At 39.3% G+C, this 24,782-nt stretch overlaps 2 protein-coding genes across 2 annotated transcripts; one reads left to right on the top strand and one right to left on the bottom strand.

Moving 5' to 3' along the window:
- The first annotated feature begins 259 nt into the window (after nucleotides 1-259).
- On the top strand, nucleotides 260-14,113 carry ulk3 (unc-51 like kinase 3). Its single transcript, XM_080884132.1, has 17 exons — nucleotides 260-363; nucleotides 931-1,073; nucleotides 2,090-2,230; nucleotides 2,843-2,963; nucleotides 3,190-3,285; nucleotides 3,407-3,550; nucleotides 4,263-4,345; nucleotides 5,648-5,803; nucleotides 5,971-6,076; nucleotides 6,218-6,258; nucleotides 6,455-6,557; nucleotides 7,387-7,451; nucleotides 7,773-7,851; nucleotides 9,321-9,361; nucleotides 11,581-11,628; nucleotides 11,760-11,823; nucleotides 13,958-14,113. Exons 2-17 carry the CDS (start codon nucleotides 969-971, stop codon nucleotides 13,972-13,974), a joined length of 1,410 nt encoding a protein of 469 aa, XP_080740258.1. The 5' UTR covers nucleotides 260-363; nucleotides 931-968; the 3' UTR covers nucleotides 13,975-14,113.
- A 4,099-nt stretch (nucleotides 14,114-18,212) lies between these two features.
- On the bottom strand, nucleotides 18,213-22,000 carry LOC308397930 (growth arrest-specific protein 1). The gene has a single exon (XM_080884212.1). The coding sequence runs from the start codon at nucleotides 20,911-20,913 to the stop codon at nucleotides 20,164-20,166; it is 750 nt and encodes a 249-aa protein (XP_080740338.1). The 5' UTR covers nucleotides 20,914-22,000; the 3' UTR covers nucleotides 18,213-20,163.
- Nucleotides 22,001-24,782: the final 2,782 nt, after the last annotated feature.

The following is a 24,782-nucleotide window of genomic DNA, read 5'->3' on the forward strand; positions in this document are numbered from 1 at the left end:
AATGATCTATCTCTAACCAAATTAGATTTGATATAGAGTTTTACATGTTTTACATTAATACTAGGTTAAAAAAAAGGATTTATTCAGTTTTAAGCAGATCTTTTAACTGATCTCCTCGAGAAGTGAGTAATATTTTTGTGGATGTTACAATTCTAATTTCCTAGTATACTAAACCGCTATCAAAAACGACTTTTTCATAGAAAGCCATCGCTCCCTTGACTTGCAGTAACGGAGTATCAACACTAGGAGGCAGTAACATATTTTTAATACGTGTTGACGTCAGCTGCTGTACAGCATGAGACAGTCTAACAGCAGGGATGTAAACAGTACTTTCCTCATTCATATGCTGCGGCTGGCCTACAGGTTCGTGACAGATATTTCCTGGTCCATTTGTTATTTTTGTGTGAACCAGGAAACCTGTATATACTCTGTGTTTAATCCGGGCATTGGTTTACTTCGAGTACATCTAGTGGCTGTGTACATACTAGCATAATGTAAAAGTGCTAAGTTAGCTTGCTAGAACTTCTGAAGCTAACAGGGTAAACAGGAATGTGTGCACTTTTAAAGAAAAAAAACTGTTTACGGTTCTTTTGTGTATTAGGATGATAAATACTTGCTAGACGAGCATTCATTAGCCTGTCTGAAATTCGGCATGAATTCAGGATACAACAACCGAAAGTAAACTGAAGCTATAGTCTTCACCAAACTATTGATTTGCCTGCCTGGATAGAGAAAAATAAGTGACGCCAACTCAATAAAATGTTTATACTATAAACATGTATTTGATAGAATATTTGAAATACGCTTTATTGCAATAGTTTTGAAGCGATATGGCTGTGGTCAGACTGACGACTTTCCCTTCCTTCTCTTCGTGCTGGTTAAAATTAGGTATTTGGTATTAACAGGCAGCATATCGATCTTAAATTCCAGCTTAGATCTGTGTGGGAGAATCTCATGCTGGTGGCAACATGGCATCAACTTCCAGCTTTGCTCCTCCAAAACTGTCAGACTTTATTCTCACAGAGCGGCTGGGCAGTGGTACATATGCTACAGTCTACAAAGCCTACAGGAAGGTGAGTTAATCTGTGATATGTAAATGTGGGTATTATTAGTCATTTTGATTATATACCACACATTTTACATTCCTAATTCTTTCTGCATTTAAGGCTCACACAGAGTATGTTATGCACTATGCATAATAATGTCAAAAAGAAAGTTTAGACAGGTGTCCATGCAACCCTGCGCATTTGATTAATTGATCATCTGCAAGTGTGACAACTTCTAAAAAAGCTGAGGTTTTTTAGAAGTGGTCACCTCAACTCTAACTGAATTTCCTGAACTCCGAGTCCTAGCCTAACAGAGGCCTAGCCTAACTCCAAAAGCCTCAGCTAGCATGTTAAATGTTCAAGTTCATGATGGTAAAGTTAGAAAAAGGCGGAATAATATGGCTTGCTAAGAGGGGTTATCAGGAGAAAAGTTCTTATCTCTCAAATCAACATGGCACATAACAAATCAAAAGACTTCTGAAACAATGTCCTTTGGACAGACAAAGCCATAGTGGAGATGTTTGGCTATAATGTACAGCCCCTACTTAGCAAAAAACACAGCATATCAACACAAACACCTGCCAACTGTCAACAACATTAGTGGAGTGGTAATTTGGGCTTGTTTTTCAGCCACAGGATCTCGGCACCAATATTGTAGAGTAAAATGCGAGGCTATTTGACTGATAGTTAAAGCATTGTCTTAATTTGGTCACGAATGGTTGAAAAAGAAAAGAAGCAAGATTTTGGAATGGTCCAGTTAATGTCCAGAGCTCAACCCGATTTAAAAGCGTGGCAAGACCTTAAGAGAGCTGAATATAAATTAATTTCTACAAACTTCAGTTAACTAAAACTACACTGTAAAGGAGAGTGGGCCAAAATTCTTCCATAATGTTGTGAGAAACTGTAGTCATGCAGAAAACGGTCACAAGTCATTGCTGCTGAAGTTGGTTCTGTGGACTTTTTAGTCATGGAGCGTACTTGATTTCTCAAATGACTATGTAGTCCTGTTAAAACCTTTTTTTGTTTGTTTGTTTGTTTTGCAGGGGAACAGTCGAGAGGTGGTTGCAGTTAAAGTAGTTGGAAAGAAGACTCTTAACAAGGCTTCCACAGAAAATCTGCTCACAGAGATTGAAATCCTAAAGACTGTGCGCCATCCTCATATAGTGCAGCTGAAAGACTTCCAGGTTAGCTCATACATGTGTTTTAGTATAGCTGGTACTTATGCAAGGTTTTTTTTTTTTTTGATGAGCAGAGTTTTGTGTCCCATATTATCTGTCTGGCTTTTTAATAACTGTTCATCTAGTTCAGGAATATAAGGGCGGGAGCTTCTCCCAGCTGTTGTAGGGTGAGAAGCAGGATACACCCTGGACCAGTTGCAGCAATCTCCCAAAATAAAAATAAAAAAATACTGTAAATAATATTTGTGGTACTTAAAAAAATCAATAAAATAGGAAAAAGGAACAGAAAGGCACTAGACCCATATTATTATATAAACTTTTCCCAGATTAAATAATAAATTGTTTTAAAACATTTTGTTATTTACAATATTGTGTTTACTATATTTGCACCTTTTTCTACATTAATTGTTTGGATATCACTTTCTATATAATTTTCTATATAAATTTTTTATATAATTTCTCTCTTGTTTATATGTTTTCTTCCTGTTTTCTTCTTTTTTAGCTGATATTTATGTTTTTAAAACATTAAGAAAGATATTAACGAAATAAATGTGAAATAAAACTAATACTCTTGCTTCGACTCTGTCCCTCAGTGTCTGAACTTTTCTTTTTCATCAGTGGGATGCTGAAAATATTTACTTGATTCTTGAATGGTGTTCTGGTGGCGATCTCTCCTGCTTCATTCGCAGTCGCAGGATTTTACCTGAGAGTGTGACTCGGCGCTTCCTGCAGCAGATTGGTGGGTGATTCCCATTTCAAACAATATTGCTGAAGTTTTATGTGAATGTTTTTGATGAGAGACTTGTTTGAAAGCAATCAGCATGAAGCAGGTTTTTACATACCCGTTTTAGGAAGTCTGGAAATTAAATCCAATTCGAAAACTTTTTCAGCTGTGCATACTTGTTTGTGGAATAAAATTGCATTCATATTCTATCCTGAGCTATTACATCTGTCCACAAAAACAGCTTGTGCCCTCCAGTTTCTTCATGAGCGAAATATCTCACACCTGGATTTGAAACCCCAGAATATTCTGCTCAGCGGCTCTATCCTGAAACTAGCAGGTGATCACATGCACTCACTAAACAACAAGCACGGGAAGCTAATGTTTTACTGTAAACATGCCAACTGGTAGAGAATAAACAGATAGTTTCAGATGTAATTTACTTCCTAATTTGCCCACAGATTTTGGTTTTGCACAATACATGTCCCCATGGGACGAGCAGAGTGTCCTGAGAGGTTCTCCTCTCTACATGGCTCCTGAGATGGTGTGCCGTCGGCAGTATGACTCCAGGGTGGATCTGTGGTCTGTAGGAGTTATTCTCTATGGCAAGTACTGCGTGTTCACATATTTTATCTCTTGTGAATGTGAAATGCCATCAACATGAAGAATACTTTGCTTCATTTGTCACTTGTAATGCATTTGTGTTAGACATCTTGGCAACTAATGTGGTTCTGGGTACACAGAATCTGGTGTAATCTGTCCTGTGCCATGTTGTGTGTCTCACTTCTGACAGTAATTTATAATATCTTGACACCACTCCTTTTCCAGCAATAAAAGGCTAATCAGCTGACTGACCCTGCAGGCTTGAAAGAGCTCACTCAGTAGGCTAAAAGTAGAATTGAACTATTAATCATCAAGTGACAGAGTGGTGAAGAGCCCTTTATGGGTTTTTAGTGCAGTAATTGTGCAATAATATTGTAATAGCACACAGCAGTAACGTGTGCTATCGGTGTGACACTGTACAGTGCAAAATGAAAAGAATATTTTATATTATGTGCTTTTTAGAAAAGCTAAGTAGAATTAATTTAATTTTTCATTTGCACAGAATTTTTCAATAAAATCCAACATTCAAGTTGTTGATTGTTTTAATATCTATCTGTCTATCTGTCTGTCTATCTGTGTATCTGTGTGCAAGAGTTTATTAAGATTGCTCAGTTGAATCACTTTCTTTATTTTTTTTTATTATGAAGTACTCAGTAATTATTGCATAATTATTCTTTTGTAATAATCTACTGCCCATTGTTTTTGTGCACACAGAGGCATTGTTTGGCAGAGCACCATTTGCATCAAAGTCATATGCTGAATTAGAGGAGAAGATCAGGAGCAACCAACCTATTGAAGTAAGTTATGAGCAATCTGGTGAATGTGTTAGAAAAACTTGAATTGCACTGGTTATGAGCAAATGTGCAAATGACAATGACTATTCCAACTATGGATGTAGAAATCCTGCTGAATGCTATAGTTATGTTTCTTATGTTTATAAAAATTGCTCGTCAGTATGCAAAGGCACAAATTTAAGCATTTCATTTTGTTACATTTGTACAGTATCTCCATAGTATATTGGGGTTGATCAGGTTTTCCAGATTGATATGTATCATTACATCTTCTTCAAATTAGATAGCATAGTAATAATTTCCTAACAGTAAATCTGAAATATGCTGTAGGTGGCCTGTGTAGAAAACACAACAGTTGCAAGTATTTTTCTCCCATGTACTGGATTTAACCACTAGATGGCAAACTATTCCACTCAAGAGGAACCAGCAATTGAAGCTCTACTGAAACATGACTGGTCCTCTTAAATCACCTACAACATTCAAGACAATCTGAAATGTCTCTTCTAGGAAGCTGAAGAACATGAACTTTTAAATGATGAGAAATAATAAAAGATACTAGATGAATTTGAGTGAAATAAACATCAAGACAGCAGCATAAGCTGTTTGTTTATTCCCTAAATAAATGTTATCCTCTCTTAGCTTCATTCCATACTTTTACTCTTCTCATTTGTCCTCTCCTGCAGTGATTCTGTGGTCTACTCCAGAGTTTGACAAATACTGATTTAAGAGGGCAGTCTGGGACTGAAAACTGTGTTTACATACAGAAAACAAGGGCTTGTGATCTCTTAAAAAAGAGACAGAGAGAGATAATTAATTAAATGGCTTAGTAACTAATAACTCTATTTGTGTCTTTGTCCTATTTTTTGCCACATGCGCAAACCACATTAGGCTTAAGATTGGAAGAATTATCAAGAAAACATGTGCTTGTTTTACCCTTTCTTTAATGGAGACAAGAAAAGGGGAAAGAGGGGCGGAATGACGTGCAGCAAAGGTCCCATGACAGTAATGAAACCCTCTGTCCAGCCTTTGTACGTGATGGGCTACTGGGGCATCCGCGATCCGTGCACTTTAATGTTGGAGGACTTTCAAAACACTAGGATTCTTGAATCAGACATTAGTCTTAGACTTAATTGATTGCATTAGCACATGGCCCATTATCCAGGGATTCACACAGAGAGTTTAAAGGTCATCTTTTGACAGAAAGTAGCAACGTGAGACCAGAGGGTCTGTGGTAACAATGTGCTGTCCTTTTTCCTTGTATCACCATGCCGATTGGATGCAATGCAATAAGGTTGTGTTTTGTATCAGCTCCCTCCCGGGGCCAGGGTATCCAAGGACTGCAGAGACCTTCTGTTGCGGCTGCTGGAGAGAAATCCAGATGCCCGGATTACCTTTGCAGAGTTCTTTACCCACCCTTTTGTGGATATGGAGCACATGCCAACTGCAGAAAGTATAGTGAAAGCGGTAAGAGACTAGGATTATTCCAGATTTTCAAGAAATATTTTGTATGTGACTGACTTTTATACATGCGTTTGTAGGTCTGTAAACATACTTTCGCTGTGTGGTGTTAATGAATAGACGTTTGTATCCGTTTCCAATCAGTAATACCACTTTCTGTTTCTTCTTTCCAGAAAAAGCTGGTCCTACAGGCCGTTCAGAAGGACCAGGAGGGGGAGAGGTCTGCAGCACTCTCGCTTTACTGCAGTGCTCTTGAGCACTTTGTCCCTGCTATTTATTGTAAGAGCAACAACCACCATAATATCCTGTCTATGACTTAAGGCCCACTATGATGCACTGTCTTTGTTCCAGCACAATAAACTGGCAAAGGAAACTCAATAAATGAAAAACCAACACATCTCTTTTCTTTGCCCTCCCTAGATGAAACAAATTGTCAACGTAAAGAGGCCCTCAGGCAAAAGGTAGGCCTGAAAACAGTCCTCACATTCACATGTGGATTGCCCTCTATTTTCAGTTGCTTTTTTCCCTATAATCCAGTGGCTCTCACTTGTAATGAATTCTTCTTTATGAAAACCATATGTGTGTATAGAGAGCATGAGAACCATATGTTGTGGTTGATGTAATTAAGTTAAGTCAATGTAAGCGGCCTTTCCACAGGTCAGGCAGTATGTGTCCAGAGCTGAGGAGCTGAAAGCCCTGGTAGCTTCGGACAACAGGCTGAGCTTCGAGCAGGCGCGGACTTCCAGGGACATCCTCCGAGGTAAAGAAACAAAAAATAAAAATAAAAAACATACATCTCCGGGCAGAGGCTGAGGCACCACATGGCTCCCAAGCTGGATGTAGCCTGCTGTATTTTGTTTTACATAAGCACTGTGCTTGTTAATCAATATCCTATGTTTACACCACACATTATTACGTGTCATCCTTGCGCAGGGGCCATGCTAATCTTCTCTGTATCGTTCCAATTTTAGTATATGTGCTACCGAAGTAACACACACACACATTATTACCAAGGCCACACACCAGTCTTTGCAGCCTTCATTCAAGCAACATGTCTGTGAAGTCCAGGTTCACTTAGTGCTGCACTATGAATCAAACTTGAGCCTTGTTTAGCCACACACTGTGTATCATTTTTCTTTTAACTTAGATCAAATAATTGGATGTTTACTTCAAAATGGGTTTTTGTAGAATAGCAAACATGCAAAGATGAAACATGTAAAACTTTAATCAGTATTAGAAGGAAAAAAATGTTCATTTCTCTTTGTCCTGGAGGTGAAATGTCTGTGAAGGTTTTCAGTCATCCAGGTCATCGTAGTCTAAAGAGCTTGGAAAGAAAAGTGTCTGGACTTATTTAGGTTTCTTGAAGACGTTTTACCTCTCATCGAGAAGCTTCTTCAGTCTGAAGCTCAAACAATTACTCAAATATATAACTAAACCACTGTGTCCACAATACAGTTTGTCATAAGATGCATCAATATTTCATGCTAATTTCAAAGTTCTGCATATGTTTCAGTAGAATGAGTTCTGCTGTGTGTCCATCTAAATTCAACAGCAATGCAAAGTAGTTTTCTGTTTTTCTTCATTTGCAGAAATGTCTAAAGATCAGCCACGTCTGCTAGCTGCTTTGGAGATGGCCTCTACTGCCATTGCTAAGGTTAGATGGGTTTATTGCGGGATGATGACATCACTGTAGTTACACATAAAGGCAAAGTGAAGTAAAGGCAATATAATGGAGAATAAGACCTAAGTGGAAGAGTAAAAAACCAAACCCTTCTCTTAGATTGATATCCAAACCACATCTTTTAAGCTCATTTGTGAACCAAACAAATGTTTGTTTGTTTTTTCAGTTTTGTGTCTGTTGTTTCAGCAGCCAACAAGAAGGGAATAAATTGTGTAGTAGTAGTAGTGGTGCTAGTTAGTTTTTAGTTACTTGATATACTGGCTTAAATAATTTCTGCCTAACTTTCCTGTATAGGAGGAGAGTGGATCAGATGACCTTGAGGCACTGGATATGTACCAGCAGTGTTTAGGAGAACTACTGTTGGGACTAGCAGGTAGACAAATACATTTCTTTCGTTATAACATCAGTTATTCAGATTTTTATAGATGTTGGTTGCTGAGCCACTTCACCGGTTCTTAAGGTAAGCTAAAGTGCTAAAGCATAGGGAATGCTGAAGTGTCACCAAAGACAATGAAACCATCTTGTAGTCCTCTATCTGGTACTTTCTCTGCACACTGAGACTGTAGCAGCTTTGTTCGTGTGTTTGCAAATATTTGGTACTAGAGAGAGAAAAATAAGAAAGATTTTGAAGAAAAATAATTTTAAAAGGCAGCTTGGCACTTAGAGTTATGTAAAGTGGGGTAATAATGAGTAGGCTAGGACTCAGAGTTCAGGAAATTCAGTTAGAGTTGAGGCTATAGCTAGGTCAAGAAATAGCTAAGGAAAAATGATCCTCAAGGGAAAGACGTTGGAGAGTGAATAAAGAGTAATTTAACTAGAATAAGAAAAGATACTAAACATGACAAAGGGTCTTTTAGAGAGGTGGATGCAAAGAAAGGGTGACCGGGGGAGAGTGAAAGGTAATCTGAAAGGGTGAAAGACAAGAGACTATGAAACCACAGACTTGGAGAGAGATGGGGACACTTAGTATGACAGACAGAGTAACAGAAGAGACTCCAGTGACTCTGTCTGTGGCCTGGCGTCCATTAGGCTGGGTTCATGAGCTCATCTGGAAGATCAGCCCAATGGAAGAGGTGGAATAGAGTGATCCAGATGTGGCTTTGAGCTGGGATGAGACCCGTGCCAGCACCCTGTGTGTGGTATGAAAGCCTTGCCATCTGCTTCCCATTCAGACAGAACACTTCACTTATTTGTGTTTACACACTGGAAACAAACAAAAACTATTATCTTTCTAATAGACAAGAGCTCTAAGCATTCAGATACTGCTTTTGAAACAAATCTGGTCAATTAAAAAATACTGTTACTTTTTCACTTGAAATGGATATTAGTTTCTAAAGCTGTCTGAAGAAAATTTTTACACGTGTAGAATAACGCTGATAGCTTTTTTTTTTTCTTTTTTTTTTTTAGATTTGTTATGCTATACTGGTTTAGTTGGTTGGTGAATGCAGTCTCAACCACCTTCTCTCTCCAGTGTCAGGGAGCCTTGTTGTGGCAGAGGATACCATGAGGAGTATAGTCGGGGGAAAAGATTGGTTCTTTGACTGTCTAGGAGCTCTTTGCCACACAGCTTTTCATCATGCCTAACTACCACAGACTCCTCTTTTTACTGCTCATCTCTCTCCATTTTCTGTGAGTCTTCTCTTTTGGATGGTAGTTGGTGAAAACACTGGCCTACATTAGAAACCATCCCATCTTGAACCTCACTAGTGAAATCCAGTCTTGTAGTTGACCTCTCCCAGAACAAACTAAGTAATTAGGTATTGGACTTCTCTCCTCCCTTCATCTCCTCATTATTTTCCTCATTATTCTTATGTCTTTTTTTTTCTCCTCTTGGTGAGCCAGCCGAGCCCCAGGGCCGCAGGAGGGAGCTGCTCCACAGCGAGGTGAGTGTGTGAGGAAGGGATTCTGGTTCAGTGCTCACAGTAGGAACGACAATCTCCTACCTCCACTGAGCCCTCAGCTGATCACCTTCCACAATACACACTCCATCACATAACCTGCAAGCATTTTTTCCACTCATCAAATACGATTTTGTTTTTGTTTTGTTTTTTGGTAAAGAACAAATAATATAATTCATCATCTATAGTTCCTGTAACATACCCATAGATCACTGTCCACGTAGATAATTGGATATCTTGTATTACCAGTGTGTCACGTGACCACTCTTGCAGAGGTACACATACTGACAAATTATCAGTTATATAAAGCTTTATGGTGCTTTTTTTTTGGTTTTACAATTTAAAAACTTTGCTAAAATTTAGCTAGATGTCTCATTCATAGACTATTGTTTTTTCTAATCCACTTCAGTTACTGTAGAGGCTGGAAAGCCTCTGTTGCAAAAGAGTAATGTCAACTTTAAAGTCAGTCAGCTAAAAATGAAATGTTTTTAAAAATGTGGGGATGTGATGAATCTAAAATGTCAAGAAGGTCAGCATCCATTTATTTATTTCTAATCTTCTTACACTTGCGAGAACCTGGGGGAATAATAGCCATGTTTTTCCAACATCCTCAACGAAGCTGAATAAAACCCTAAATTCTGCAATCCTGTAAGATTGCTTACTGTAACTTTGAGGAATTAGGATCCTGGATTCTTGCATTGATGAGGTGTTGTGTATGTCTGTTGGTAAAGCTCCGGAGTCTTTTGTTTTTGTGAAGATTGTTAATCCAGAAACTGATCCAACAACAGACAGCCATATTTCAACAACAAAGCCAAAAAAAAGGGGGGGGGGGATTGAATGGGCCGTGTAGACCTCCCTATTTGAAGTTTTATGGGTGCTTGTCTTAAGTAAATTCAGCTGCGGCTGTAATAATCTAATGCAGCATTAGGGAGGCGAGTTTGGGGTATTAGATTGAAAGCATGTGTGTATGTGAGAACCTAAAAAAGCCAACACATGCTGCCATGGCTGGCCTCCATGTGCGTTCATATCTACTGTTGAGCACACTTTGGTCTCTCAAAGCTGTAATTCAATATTCTGGCTTCTCAGTAGTGAGTCATAGCTTGGATCTAGCTAGTGTATGTTGACATAGTGTCATTATGGCTGAGCATACATGGGATCTCTTTGTCTTGTAGCCTTTGTTGGTAATAAAATTTCTGCAAGTTATCAGCATGCCCCATATACTTTGCTTACCCGTGTAGATTTGTTCCACATTTATTGTAGTTGGTGATTAAAGGGATTGTGATTAAAGTTTTGTGGCTACATAAGGTTGGGGTCAGAGCCGGATACTAAAAACCTGTGGTCAGAATGATTATTTGGCTCCAAAGATTGGTGTTTTAAAGGGACATTATGGACGTCATCAATTTAGGTCTCCCGTCATTACGATCCTCAGATGTTACTTCAGTAAGACCTGAGAGAGCTGGCTTTAAATTGTGACAAAGTGGGGGTACAACTAGGTATTAGGTGCAGCCAAAAACCTTCATGATCACCAAAGGACTGATTACCACAGTAAAGAGCATCCTCGAGCCTTGTGATGACAGCAGTTACCGCTTGCACGTGTGTGCCATATGAAATCTTTTCAAAAAATAGAAATACTAAGTTGCAGAGATGATTGGTTTGATCTGATTTAATTCAGGTTTTGCCAACATGCATCCAGAATTTATTGTTTGTTTGTTTGTTTTATGCACAAAATCAGCACAGTGTAGAGTAAATAATAAATAAAATACATAATACACAACAAAAAACAATTAACCATCTGTATACTTCACTTAAAGGCAATTAAGTCACAATAAAATGTAAAAAATTAGACTATATGGTCATACTGGAAGCTGTCTGAGAATTACTAGTGTTATGTAACCACAAACTACAGCTGAGGGTTGTACTAATGTGTTTTGTTTTACAGCCTTTTGATAACAAAGAAGACTTTTTATTAAAAACCAGAGAAAAGGGGGATCACTGAAGTCTAGGAACTATGAATATCTGTACAATCTGTTATCTCATCTACTATGGGATGGATTATATTTTAACTAGTCAGCCTTGCTTCTGGATTCATGCTGCAGGCACAGTTAAAATCCTGAGTAGAAAACATGTTTAAAATGAAAGCCACTGTGCCTGTGTTGTAACTGTGTATCTGTTACCAAATTTATTGGAATTTTGTATCTCATCAGATTAAAAGCCTCATGAGCAGAGCTGAATACCTCAAAAAGCATATTAAGGTAAGCATGCACTCCTTCAGCGTACATTCAAGTGAAGGAGAAGAAAGACCCCAGACTGTATGAGAAAACATTTGATTTACAAAAAAAACAGAGGCAAGGATCTTAAGATACATGTTTTGTTAATTTTTCAGATGCAGGAGACTCAAAGGGACGTTTCTCTGGATCGAGAATCTCTCGCAGAATCCGTCAGAAGTTGTGAGTCTCCCTGTTGTGTTGTGTAATCATTACTTTGCCCTTAAATGTGTTTTTACTTTTTTGATTTTACCTTGCAGCCATTCTGATAAGTAGCTACAGTATATGTAGTGTTAGTGAGGGGATGTGGTGGAAGTTGCTGTAGGTGAGGAACACACATCTCAAGTTGCAATGAAATGTCCTTTCACTGAAGTTTTTTCCACTAGTAAAATATGAGCCATTCTGTTGCTGCTCTGGCCGCCCTGCTGGGCTCCCTGACTCTTTCATTTTATTTCCATGCAGCCCTGTCCTCCCGTATAGCCTATATTGTGAAAGTGAGACATATTCAAAGAAAAAAATAATAACTTTAAAAAATCTAAACTCGAAACTTCTATTTAAGGGTTGCTTTTTGTTCCTTTTGTGTCGCTACATGTCAAACGTCTCCACAAAGTTAAGTTTTAATATCTGCAAATTTCTGTAGTGGTAACCTTTGTAGACAAAACCTAATTCCTCATATTTTCTAAGCTCTGCTCCTAGATGGATAGTAAATACTTAAAGTCGGGACAATATCCTGTTCTCTGCTAGGGATTCCTGGGGAGTTATGAATTTAAAAAAGAAAAAAAGACAGGAACGGGGGAAGGCAACTGATGACTGTAGAGGCCGTTTAAGTTTCATGAAGAATGTGGCTTCTTATTCTGCTGGTGTTATTTTAATAAAACCACACCACAGTCAGCCTGGCTGGCACTAATCCAACAGTAGCTGTAGTAGAGAGGGTCGCAGCTACGCCCAAGTCTGTCTGGTGACCTTAGACTACACCAACATAAGCATAACCAACTTTTGCTGAGAACTGAGATCTCTAAACTCCTCTAAAAAATCACATGTCAGACTGTCTTGGTAGTCCATGTACAGCACCTTTCCCTTACAAGCCTGGAGCCCTGAATATTTAAACTGGCATCATATGCATGATCAGTGTAGCCCAGCAGGGGATAGAAATGAAGGTCTTGGCAGATGAATATCTGATAACTCCATTTACATAAAGGTTTATTTATGGAAAAGGACTGGACATGTTCTGTTTGGCTCATGCAGCAACAAACAATAAAAGAGGACTCGCATCTCCTCCAAGGTCACGATTTAGTGTGTTTACAAAATTAATTATATTTTATCAGTGTCAGTGGCTGTTTGTACTGGCTTTGTTCAAAGATGAGTTGGCTTAGAGCTGTAACACCTCAGAAGAAGATTGTTATAGAAAATAATTCAAAGCTTCTTTTGTTACCCTGATGCAGAAAATGTCAGCAAGAAAAAAAAATACACAAACAAGTATAAGCAATTGGATTTTCATGGAAAAATCTGAAACATGGGGATCATGCCAGAATTCTGATGCAGGCCTAATAAGCATAGAGTACATTTTATTCTAAATGCAGATGATTATTAGTTTCTGTCACTGCTATAACATCAGTATTAAAATCACAAGAAGAGTATACATATACTGCAAACTACATATACTATTTGGTGGGATGCCAGTCTGTCTATGCTGGAGAGTGGACAGGAGACGACACACTAAAGCACTTTTCACACATGCACTGCAGCCCTGGACTCTCCTAAGTATTACCTAACAGAGACGCATGTGAGGACTTGAATATCTGATGCAGTCAATTCGGACATTAGCTGGTCTTTAATCTGCCTGTACTTTCATTAAAGTTTCACAATTGAATTTAGATTCAGAAAACTGATTGATGAAGTGATATCTACGTAGTGTAACGGTGATTGCTAATTATGCAGTGGCACAGACAGAACACCTGGGCTGCTGATGTGCACTTCTGTACACAGCAGGAGAAGGAGAAAGACATCACATTTAAGCTCATAGGTAGTAACACAAACGCGCATTAAGTTAGATAATTAATTTATAAATAAACTTTAAATGTTTATAAAGAGTTGTTTTTATAAAAATGTTGAAGATGTTTAGTCTAACACACTGTTTTCCTTTAATCAGTCGAAATGAATAACATAAAAGTTTCCTAAGCAACTCTGGAAAATATTCTTCATCTTTTTGGATGCCAGATGTGTTTACCGAACCCTTAGAGAATAATTATTTCAAATGTTGTAGGAAATGTGTTGTAATCTTGAAAAAGTGGAGCTTGACACATTTCTGTCTTCTCAGCCTGCTGTTTGCAGTAAACAGGACAGCCACCGTGGGAAGACTGGAACTCCTCGGCTGTCTGTCAGTGTACAGGTTGGACACAGAGCCTTCACCTGACCAGCTTTCTGCTGTAGCCAAATCACACCACATCCTAACCAACTGAGTACACTATCTGGGTGGGATATTGCACTTGCCAGCCAAATGTGGTCAATGTTTTGGCTGATGCTGTAAAGTTTTTACATGAAATGATTGGACAGGTAGTGAACTTCTGTTTATTATTTTTCAGGAAAAAAAAGGTTGGCTGGTAAGAAACTCTTGAATTTTGGATTTGCACACTGCTGAATGTGAAAGTTCCCTGTTCTTTACACTGTTGTTGCCCTGCTTAGCCCGAATCCCCTCCTACTGACACACCATTGATATGTAAATGGTGGACAGCTTGTATGACAATACAACACTGTCACGGCAACACGCAACTGGCACTGTTGCATTTTGGTTTGGTGTAGAACATTCAAATGTATTTGAAGTTTAACTAAACCTGCGAAAAACTGAAAATACAGATGTTTCAAAAGCATTTTCAGCAAATAGTATAGATGATGTGTACGATATATGATATAGAGGCCTGTACAAACAGCTACATACTACTCCGCACCCCCCTTTTCCCCCCACTGCCTTTACTGTGGGTGAACCACAGGCTCACCATGCTCTCTCCACTGATGGAGTTCTCTCCACCGCTATGAGGGGAAAACTGGAGAGGTGCGGCCTCTGCCTTATTTACACTAGACATGCATTTTCTTAGGTTTGGCACTGGCTTTAGATTTGAGGGATACACTGAGTTGTGGAGTTCAAGTAAAGCCTTCATAACTGGGCCTCTGTGAAACGGTAAAAAACTTAATAGATGGTGGCAAGCCAATGATCCTCGCTGTTGTAGGTCTTCACGGACCGTTTAGATTTCATTTATTTGAATATTCCAAAAGGGAGCTTTAATACAATTATCAAAAATATTATACTGTATGTTTGTTTGCAAGATTTTCATTCTGCTGTACTGTTTCATTATTTAATTTCTTTATACAGTGTGAATTTTAATATGTATTTATTAAATGACAAATCACAAATGACAGTTCTGTCTCAAAATAAAATCACAATCTTTAAAAATTGTGCAGTCTGAAGTTTTGTCAGCAGCACGTCGCAAACACTCATTTTTCAGAATCTTTGCAAAGATTTATTTGTCTTCGTGTGAACAGCGCTCCTGGTTCCTCACCACCGTCATCATCTGGAAGTGCGCTCTGTAGAAACAGCTGGCTCGTGTCCACGAGGGGTGGAGACAGGGAGGCAGGGAAGGGAAAAGTAAGAATACTTGTTAATAATATGATTCATGAGATGAGATAACGGATTCAATAAAATGTCACAAAAACTGGAGAATGGTGAGGAATTTATTTCATCTGCATAATCTCTTTTGCCAAGAATGCTACGTCCAGATTTTTTCACAAAATTATGTCAGTTGAAGACCTAACATGATAGATCCACATTTTTATTCTGTGAAGCTTTGGCTTACTGTTATCTTTTTTGGAAAAGTAAAATGATTGTCCCACTCACCCCCAAAATAAGATTTTTGCCTCTTTGGGGGGAAAACAAGGCCTGTCTTACAAAGTGAAAGTTCGGAGTTTGAAAGATGTGTTTACCATGCAGTTTCCAGTGAAACACAGTACTGCTCCATTAATGGAAATGCATGAATCTGTGTGTGTGTTTTTCATTTATGCTAAACTCTAAAAGCCAAGATATTTTGATTTCCACAGTTCTTTGATTATTCTTTTTTTATTTCTGTCACGTTCGCTTTTTCCAACTTATTTCCAATATTAAATTGCCCATTTAAAAACTGGATCAGTAGATCAAAAGACAAAGTTTTGTGAAAATCGGAAAGAGATGTATTTTGATATCTTAAAAAACTGCAGCTGTGGTTGTCATAGGTTTACGAGCGGTCTTCAAAACCAGGACTCAGATTAATGTTTGTTTTCTGTGCTCTCATTTAGCTAATAACAATCACCTGGTCATGCCAGGTGTAAATCAGTACCAGACCGTATGGTTAGAGCAGAAACAGCATGGCCCCGAAGCAACGGGATGAAGAACCATTGGGTGATGAGTTTGTGGCTGTGCTATGGAGGGGGCTGTAATTGGCTGTCGGTGCCCGTGGTGTTGGCTCAGTTTCTTTGCTTTAATCATAGCGCGAGCATGTTGCTGCCAGGAAAACTTTGGATGCAATTTTGACCCTTGTGCTTGCTTTGTTGTTTCTGGGAGTACTGCCAATTTATATTGCCTTCTTAAAAAGTCTGCTGAATAACCTTACAGTAATGCAGCCCAGAATGGGAGCTTCTTAGATGGAAAACTTATCCCACAACCCCTCCTCCAAAACATCACCGATCCTCCTCTCCTAAACCACGACCTACAGCATTGTGGCTTCGATCAGTCTCCATATTCCCTTCCTCCCTCTCTTTTTCTTTTGGTACTGTTAAAGCTACACACGAGTAGTGCTGGTATCACTGTTGCCTATAAAGAGGGGTTTGTATGTTCTGGTCCCTAAGGAGCTGGGTGACCTTGACTCCATCATCCCTCTACATAGAGAGCAGGTCGGCTAGTTGCTATGACTCCATGGCTGTCATGAATGGAACATTGTATGCGTGTGACATAAGAACCTCCCAAATCCATGGGTCACCCCACTTTGGAGTTGGGGGAACAGGGGGGTTTGTTTTAAAGAAATGTTGAATAAAGATAATTTAGAAAATGGGCTCCAGCACACTGCTCCCTCTGTAACCCCACCCCCCATTCTCCTCCACACACAATCCCCAAGGCTCCTCTGTGCATGTTTGTTTTGACTTTGCTCCCAGAATTGGGGGGACAGGGTGGTTTTTTTTTTGGAGGACTTTAAGATGCATGGCAGTGGTTAAGACAGACTGAACCAAAGACAGTCTAACTACATGAGATGGAGTCGTGCTATATTGTAGCTGTAGGCTGCATTGTTTCTCTATCTCGCAGCAGACAGTTGGACCTACTTGAGAATTCCTGTGGTTTACAAAAGAAAAAAAGAAAAAATCAGTAAAGGCTGTATAGAAGTTCTCTCCAGGCTTGGAGATGTTACTGAAATTTGCCACCTGTTAGCTCAAGTAACAAACTTCCAAAACGTAATTACTCAACAAATGTAGGTCTGTTTTTTTTCACGCAAGTATAGTGGAAAAACGTTACTCCTCAGTTTATTCCTTTTTTGTTTGTCCGACTGCTTGTACCATTTGGACATGCCTAAAGTAACATTTGCAGAACAGGTGTGCAGCTCAGCTCACACCTAACTGCTAATGCTAATGATCATTTCACAGTTTGTTAACGACTTGCAAATACCTCAGTAACTGTGGAGGAAGCACCAAATGGTGGCTTGCTCTGAAGTAGTTCATTATATTTTCGGTCATTAGCAAAGTCACACTGACACTGGGAAAGTTTGAAGGTATATGATTAAATCTTTCCAGTATCGGCTTATCTGCTTTTCTTTACCTTTTTCATTTTAAAGGTTTTGTGCTTTACATCTACGTAACTATGACTCATGTGTTTGAAATGCAATATAGTACTCTTCAGAACTTCCTAACTCTTACAACCTGACCATTACCGCCCATTTCAAATGAACAAAAGGTAAAATTAACACAGGATCCAGTACTGAAAGCAATACTGACAAAACAAACCCACTCAGTCCCTTAGCTGACTTGAGAATGACTGTTTCCAGGAACCCAAAATGCTAACGTCATATAACTATTTTATAGTGAAACTTTAATGTGAAGAAATATGATTAAAATATAATAAGTGCTAGTATGTGAAGGTTTACACATTATATGCAGATTTAGCTCATGCCACATATACCACTGAAATATCTAGACACTTTTGGATGCGCCCTTATTTCCCAAGGGGTTGCCACAACGGATGAATCTGCATGTTTGATTTGGCACTGATTTTATGCCGGATGCCCTTCCTTTTCCCTTTTATCCAGCTTTGGGACTAGCATTAAGTACATTAGCTTGTGAGCCCCTGAGACTGAGTTTGTTTCCTCTGAGTGTTGGACCACAGATCTTTTGTGTGTAAGATGAATGGGTTGAAAACTACCGCATGGATCCTCTACACTACTTTTAAAAAAATATTATCATTAAATATGCACATACAGTCATGAATGCTCCACTGACTTTGAGGTAATGTACGATCACCAAAATATGACAGGGAAATGATGTAAAAATCAAGCACACATTGGTTAAAAGTTCAACATTATTTATTCCTTTTTATTCTTGGGCTACATTAGGTCATATATGTATTATAAAACGCATCCTCCAGTTTGGAGGAAGGAAGACGTGCTGAAGTGTTTACTGCTATATTCCCAAAAAATGAGAGGAAACATTGAAAACTACATCCAAAAAACAGGTTTTGTGAACAAACTTTGAGCTACATTTGTTTATATTAAAAGCATTTAAGCGACACTTGTTTTACTGCATATGACGGTAAAATATATACACATTCTTCATACTATAGCTTCATAATTTAACACTTAACATTCATTGTTTAAGACTGCATGTCAAGTGGCAAAGACACAAACTGGCAGCTTCAGAAAAAGTGATCAAAACTAACAAAAACTTTGTTTTTAATTTTCCCCTTTTTCAACATAACGTGGAAGTAAGAAGTCAGACTGAAAATCTGCTGGTTTCAGTCCCTGGACCTGCAAACAGGTAAAATCAACCACGCAGCAGCTGTTCAAAGCAATGTGTGCAAGTACAAATATGAATGTGATGTTTTGCTCTGACGTTTTTAGCCTCGAAACACACAAAAGACTTCAAAGTACAATTACTGAGGAAAGGATCCCCAACATGAAAATGTAAAAGTTGTAAAAATCTCATATTATTAACTTGAGTTTATCTGTGTGTGTGTGTCATTTAGAAAATAGCTGGGTAAAACATTTAATTTAAAAGTATCCTGACAAATGTATCCTGACAAAATGAAGAAACACTTTCAACTTCAAGCCAACCTGTGTGACATAAAATAAGGAATTATAACTATGTTTGCTCACAGTGAACATCAAGACTACTTCTTGATGTTTTGTTTACCATTTACTGCATTTAGTGTTGCTTGGTGTTACTTTAGGTGTTTTGTTCAGCAGAGTTTGTTTTGTTCATAAAACCTGACTTACTCATCCTTAACTTGCACAGTTTGTTACATATATGTGGCTTAAATCCAACATTGTGCTTTGGAAAAAGAAAGCAAAGCACTGTCAGACCACCTGTAGATGTGAGCAGTCTTGTGGACAAACTGTAAATGTTGTACGTTGACTTGTTCACTCCAGCAGCTGGCAGTTGTTCCTGGAGTGTAGCAGCAGTGTGAAAGCAGTAATAAAGATAGGGGTCTCCTTAGAGGCCTCAAATGGGGTAGGCAGTAGAATGGAGGAAGAAGGGGGTGAGGGTGGTCTCAGGAAAAGTTCAATAACACAATCTCAAATGGGGGAGGGGAACAAGACAGAGTGCTGGAGAGGCGCTTCAGTTAATTTAAGTACTTGATCACACACCCTTGCCTGTCCTCTCACTGTTCCTACAAATATTTGAAGTGTGGCTGTTGCAACAATGAAAAGGCCCCTGAAATAGAGAGCAGAGCAAATAGAGACTGGATGGATCCAATGTTTGTCCAAGGTCTTAATAAGGCCACACTTCAAGTACCATTGAAAGCAAACCAAATAAACAGGAGCTGTTTGAGGGCAAACAAAGTGGCCGTGCGCTTCAACAAAATACGGTCTGGTTAATTTCCTCTCACTGCTACATGAAAATGTTTTTGATATTTTTGACAAAAGCTTTCTTTTAACTTAAACTGGTGGGGAATTTTAACTTGGAAAACTAAAAGGAGCATGTACAGTATACAAATCGAAAGGAAATACTTCCTGAGTGAGATGTGCATGGAGAATTACTAAGGTTGTGGAAATTTTACACAAACCATTACAGTGCTGTCTGTCACCATGAAACTAGCACGAGAAGTTTGAGGGGCCCAGGGACGAAAAAAATAACCTTTCTCATCCTGCAGACCTGAATTCAAGTCCTCTGCCAGCAAAGCATCGCCTGCTCAAGTGTCTTTGAGAAAGTTACCAAGTCCTTATTAAATTAAATACGGGATAATTTTGCTTTTGTACAGTACATTTTATTCATAAAACTGTAAAAATACCCATCCCCTCAGTATAATATCCGTGCTGTAAGAAGAAACAAGGGCAACACGCCTCTGGATAAGCTCTGAGAAGCAGAGGAGTTTTCACTAAAATCCACCTTTTTGTCATTTTTAGGGTAATTGTTTTTGTTTGGATCTTCATAACCTTTAGTCGGGTCTGAAACAACGCTGTGGTCTCCTATGGAGCAAAGTTTGCTCATGTTCTCCTTGACCACTTCACACAAAGGCCTCTCCACTCCATCGCAAATGCAGCGGTTCAGAAGCATGCCGTTTGGGATGAACAGCATCTGCTGAATGGTGGCTTTACACCTGGAGGAGCACTTCCGGCCATTGAACAGCTGCCCGCAGTATGACATGTAGGCTGCCAGGGAGGTGTGGCAGTTGCTGTCTTCCTCGCAGCGCTGCCGGGCCTCCATGCACCCTATACCTCCGGCGTCCTTCGGGTGTCTTCGGGGCAGGCACGGCTCTATGGCCCGCTTGGCGTTGAGGCAGTCCAGATCTTGAGCGCAGTCGCAGGTCTCCAGATCTGGCCCACTGCGGGTGTGATTCAGCCTTATCAGCGCGCTGATGCAGTGGCTGGGGCATTGCTTTCTAGTTCCTTTGATGTTACCTTCACATGCTGTCATGTATTGATTGTATGCAAGTTCGCACTCGGGTTCGTCGTGGCACCGGAGAAGCGCCTGCCAGCATATTAGCTGTGCATCCAAGGCCACCAGCACCCACGGGAGAAGTGCCAGGGCGCTGCACCAACATTTCATGCTTGGATGGAGTTGTAGTTCGGTGACGTGCACTTTCTCCACCAGCACATTAGGATCAGAGCGACTCAGGCACAGAAACTTTCACACTGAAGTTCATACAAGTTTTCTTTTCATCCGAGAGTTTTCGCAACAGACAACCTGTTAACACCGCAGCTCTTTCAAAAATTCTCCACTCACTTTTGCACCTTGGATGAGTTTGGCTCCTCCCGGTGAGATTTGCAACAGTAGAAGTCAAGATCGGACTCAGGGGATTCACCACGCGTAGTTGCAAGAAACGGAAAAGTCAATTCGGGAAGCATGTCCGTTCAAAGACGAGAAATCCAAACTCCAAAGTGCAGTCTGTCTCCGCATCACCGGTGCAAATCTGAGGTGGCCACTGAAACGCGCCATTGGGCTATCTAAAGTTTACAACTCTAACTACAATTAATGTACACAACTCAGATATTACACTAGAACTCTCCTGCCATTGCTAGTTTCGATTCTTCCCAGCGCTACTACTTTTAACATCCATCCACGCATTCATTCCAAACTTGTTGTTTTTTTTTGTTTTTTTTAGTTGAGAGCTATTTCTCTCAGTCCCATTTTGTCCCGCTATGTGCGTCTTTGTCCTTCTTCTGGCTGTTACGCTTCACGGTCCGCCGAGCATTTCCCCACAACACCCCTCCTCCACGAAAAAAAAGAAAGAAAAAGTCGCGCCTTTCCCCCTCCTTCTCTCATTTACAATCCTGGCCACCGATTGGTCGTCACTGAGGAGTCAGCCGTGGGACCCATTTCCAGGCCCACAGCAGCACAGCTCTGAGCACAAATCCTCTCAGTATATGACGAGATAGGCTGGATGAAACTGTTTATAATTTTCCTTGTATGAAACCCAGGATCTGTGTGGTCCTCCTGTAGCAAAACATAAGTGAAAGGGGGAGGCAGGCAGGGGGAGCTTGCAAAATGCATTCCTTTGCAAGAAGCTCACATCTGCAACTTCACTGCTCCAAATTTCAGCGAAGAAAAACAAATCTGTTTCTCCGGAGCAAGGAGAAACCTCAGTGATGGCTTCCTCGCCGATGAGGATTTTCACTTAAAGGTTCTCGCTAATTGTCTCCCTCCCTCGTCTCCCCATTCTGCAGAGTTTTTTAAGCCTCGATTGATAGAGGAGAAAGGGAGAGAATAGTATTTTCTGGCCCGTTTCACCCTAATTGTGTCAGATTGGCCATGCGGTGGCCCAGTGTCTTTCCAGCCTGAAGATTGTTCACGCACTGCAGCCTATCAATAGAGAGGGGTTCAGCATCAATATATTTTACAGCTATTCCCTTTCACACCACACTTGAAAACTACCAATAGCCCAGGCGTTCCTGCCATTGAAATGGAAACGAGCACAGAGGGGCTGTGCCAGTTTTGCACAAACCACACAGAGCAGATGGGTGCCCAACCTGAAATCTGCAAGAATGCAAAAGAACTGATAGCATTCTGGTAATTATTGTAGCTCTGTGTCTTTAACAGGGACAGAGTCAGCACTGGAGCTGCAAGTAACACTTTAAATAGTAAATTTGGGCCTTTTTAAACTTTAGTTTAACTTACTTTAATTTATTTTAGTGTTAAATTAAAGTTTGGATGAAATTTATAAAGCTGTAACTGGCAATTATTACTTAAAACGAGTCTAAGTAAGTGCTAAAATATAATTTTGTTTTGTTGGGTTTATACACTAAAACCAGTTGATCACGTTTTGGACAAGAGCAGACATTTTAGAGAAAACATGCAGATCAACACACAAAAAGACAGCTAGTGCATATATATGAGATCAGTCAATTAAAAAAACTTTATTTGCATATCACTTTTCATGCAAATCACTGCAGTTCACTGTGTCTCACAGATGATTAACAGAGTATAATAAGTGAAAGCCACTCAAAATAAACTAAAAAGATAAAACATCATGGAAATAACATAAAGAAAATATTCTTTAAAGTAAAAGTATGTCAGTTAAATTAAGAGCAATACAAATAATAAATAAAATAAAACACAATGTACGGGAACAAGCCGGCTCTAATCTGTGAAAAATGCTGTGATGAGAGCAGTTAAAATGAAAGCATTAAAAATCAAATAAACCTACAACTTAGACACAATGAGGTAATAAAAACAAAGTAACTTCTTGAAAAGAACACTCAGTCAAAAGCCAGATTGAAGGCATATGTTTGAAGTTCAAATATTTCAACACTTCCAACTGCAGCGCCAATCTGAGCTAATGAAACCTTACCTACACAACAACAACGACGACAACGACGATGGCGACAACAACAACAACTGGTAATCATTAACAAATATATAATATAGCATAGAAAATTTTTAGGTGTAAATAGGAATAATCAAATGAGTTATGGGTTATTATCGATTATATAGTGCAATATAATTAAATTCTATTTTATAATCTAATGATATGAATGGTAATGCCTTTTAACAGTATTCATGATTAGTAAACATGATCAACTACACTAGTTTTAGTATATAAATTTATACTAAGGCGCTTTCTAAAATGAAGGAAGTGAACAAAAATAATAGTATATATGTAATAATAATAATAATAATAATAATAATAATACCTCACCAAAAACGACCATCCATCCTTACATCCACCTTTTTAGATCTTCTTAACTGCTTTTCCAGTTCAGGGTCAAGAGTCAAGGGTCACAGGTGAACTTGAGTCTATCTCATCTGTAATAGGATGACATACAGGGTACACACTGGATACATCACCAGTCTGAAATGTAATTTTTGCTAAAATCCTCAGAGCACCCATTTATTGACCTGCAGTGACCCTTCCTTGTAAGAGGACAAAGTAAACGCAAACCATGCCATTAAAAAGCCCCCCACAGGATATCAGAGCCACCAGATTCCATGACTGTAGCAGTTCTCAGGTGCACACCATCCACTCACTCACTCTTTGGAATATGCAGTATGCCCATTTGACTCTACATTTTCCCCCATCTTTGCCATCCTTTGTCTTGTGGATTTTGCACCTTTGAACTCTCTGATGTGTGTATGCCCTCAACCACAATATAGAGTTCCCTCCATGAATCTGTCAACGGATTATTCTTGATGACAGTCTGATTACAGTGACATTTCTCAATCACTTGAAGAGTGACTCCATAATATGGTAGTTTACACATTTGCTAACAAGGAAAAGCTCCCTAGTTCAATCGTGGTAGGACCTGACCCCAAATCCCATCGGGGCTGGGTCAGGAAGGGCATCCAAATCAAATAAGCAGAGTTACCTGTTATGGTAACCCCCTTCCAAATAGCTGTTAAAAGTAGCTTCTGAGTCCTCGGATACTTACTGTCTTTGCTACAGGGATGAATGGACAGTAGTCGCTGTTCCTATTGAAACAGTGTCTGTTTGAGTAGTTTTTAAGATTGAAGCTCCTGCTTTAAGTGCTTGGACCCTATTTCAAAGTCATGACTGCATTCATAGCATTCACATAGAGAATCATCCCTGAGCTAAAAATTATTACTGTGTGTATGCATGCTGTGAACTGGTGCATATGTGAATGCATTCATTGTGTTTCTCCACTTATTTGTTCGGGTTTTTCCTTTAAACTTTCCTCTTTCATGTGTGGATTACTTGACTCATTCGGTCAGCACACTGCTGCCAGAGATAATGAGGATGTTTTTTAGATTCATTTGAAATATTACATTCTGTTCTTAACATCTTTTAATACTAGTTTTAACGCTAATACTAGTTAATACAGCCCGGCTTTGACTTGTCAGTCACAATCTATGGGGCTCACCCAGAAGCCTCCCTCATGAACAAATCTGTAATTGTGAGTGTGTTTTTATCGCCCCCTGGTGTTCAAGCTGCTGCACATTTAACAACATGCACAAACGAC

The sequence above is a fragment of the Rhamphochromis sp. 'chilingali' genome (genome assembly GCF_963969265.1).
Source record: "Rhamphochromis sp. 'chilingali' genome assembly, chromosome: 6".
Taxonomy (NCBI): domain Eukaryota; kingdom Metazoa; phylum Chordata; class Actinopteri; order Cichliformes; family Cichlidae; genus Rhamphochromis; species Rhamphochromis sp. 'chilingali'.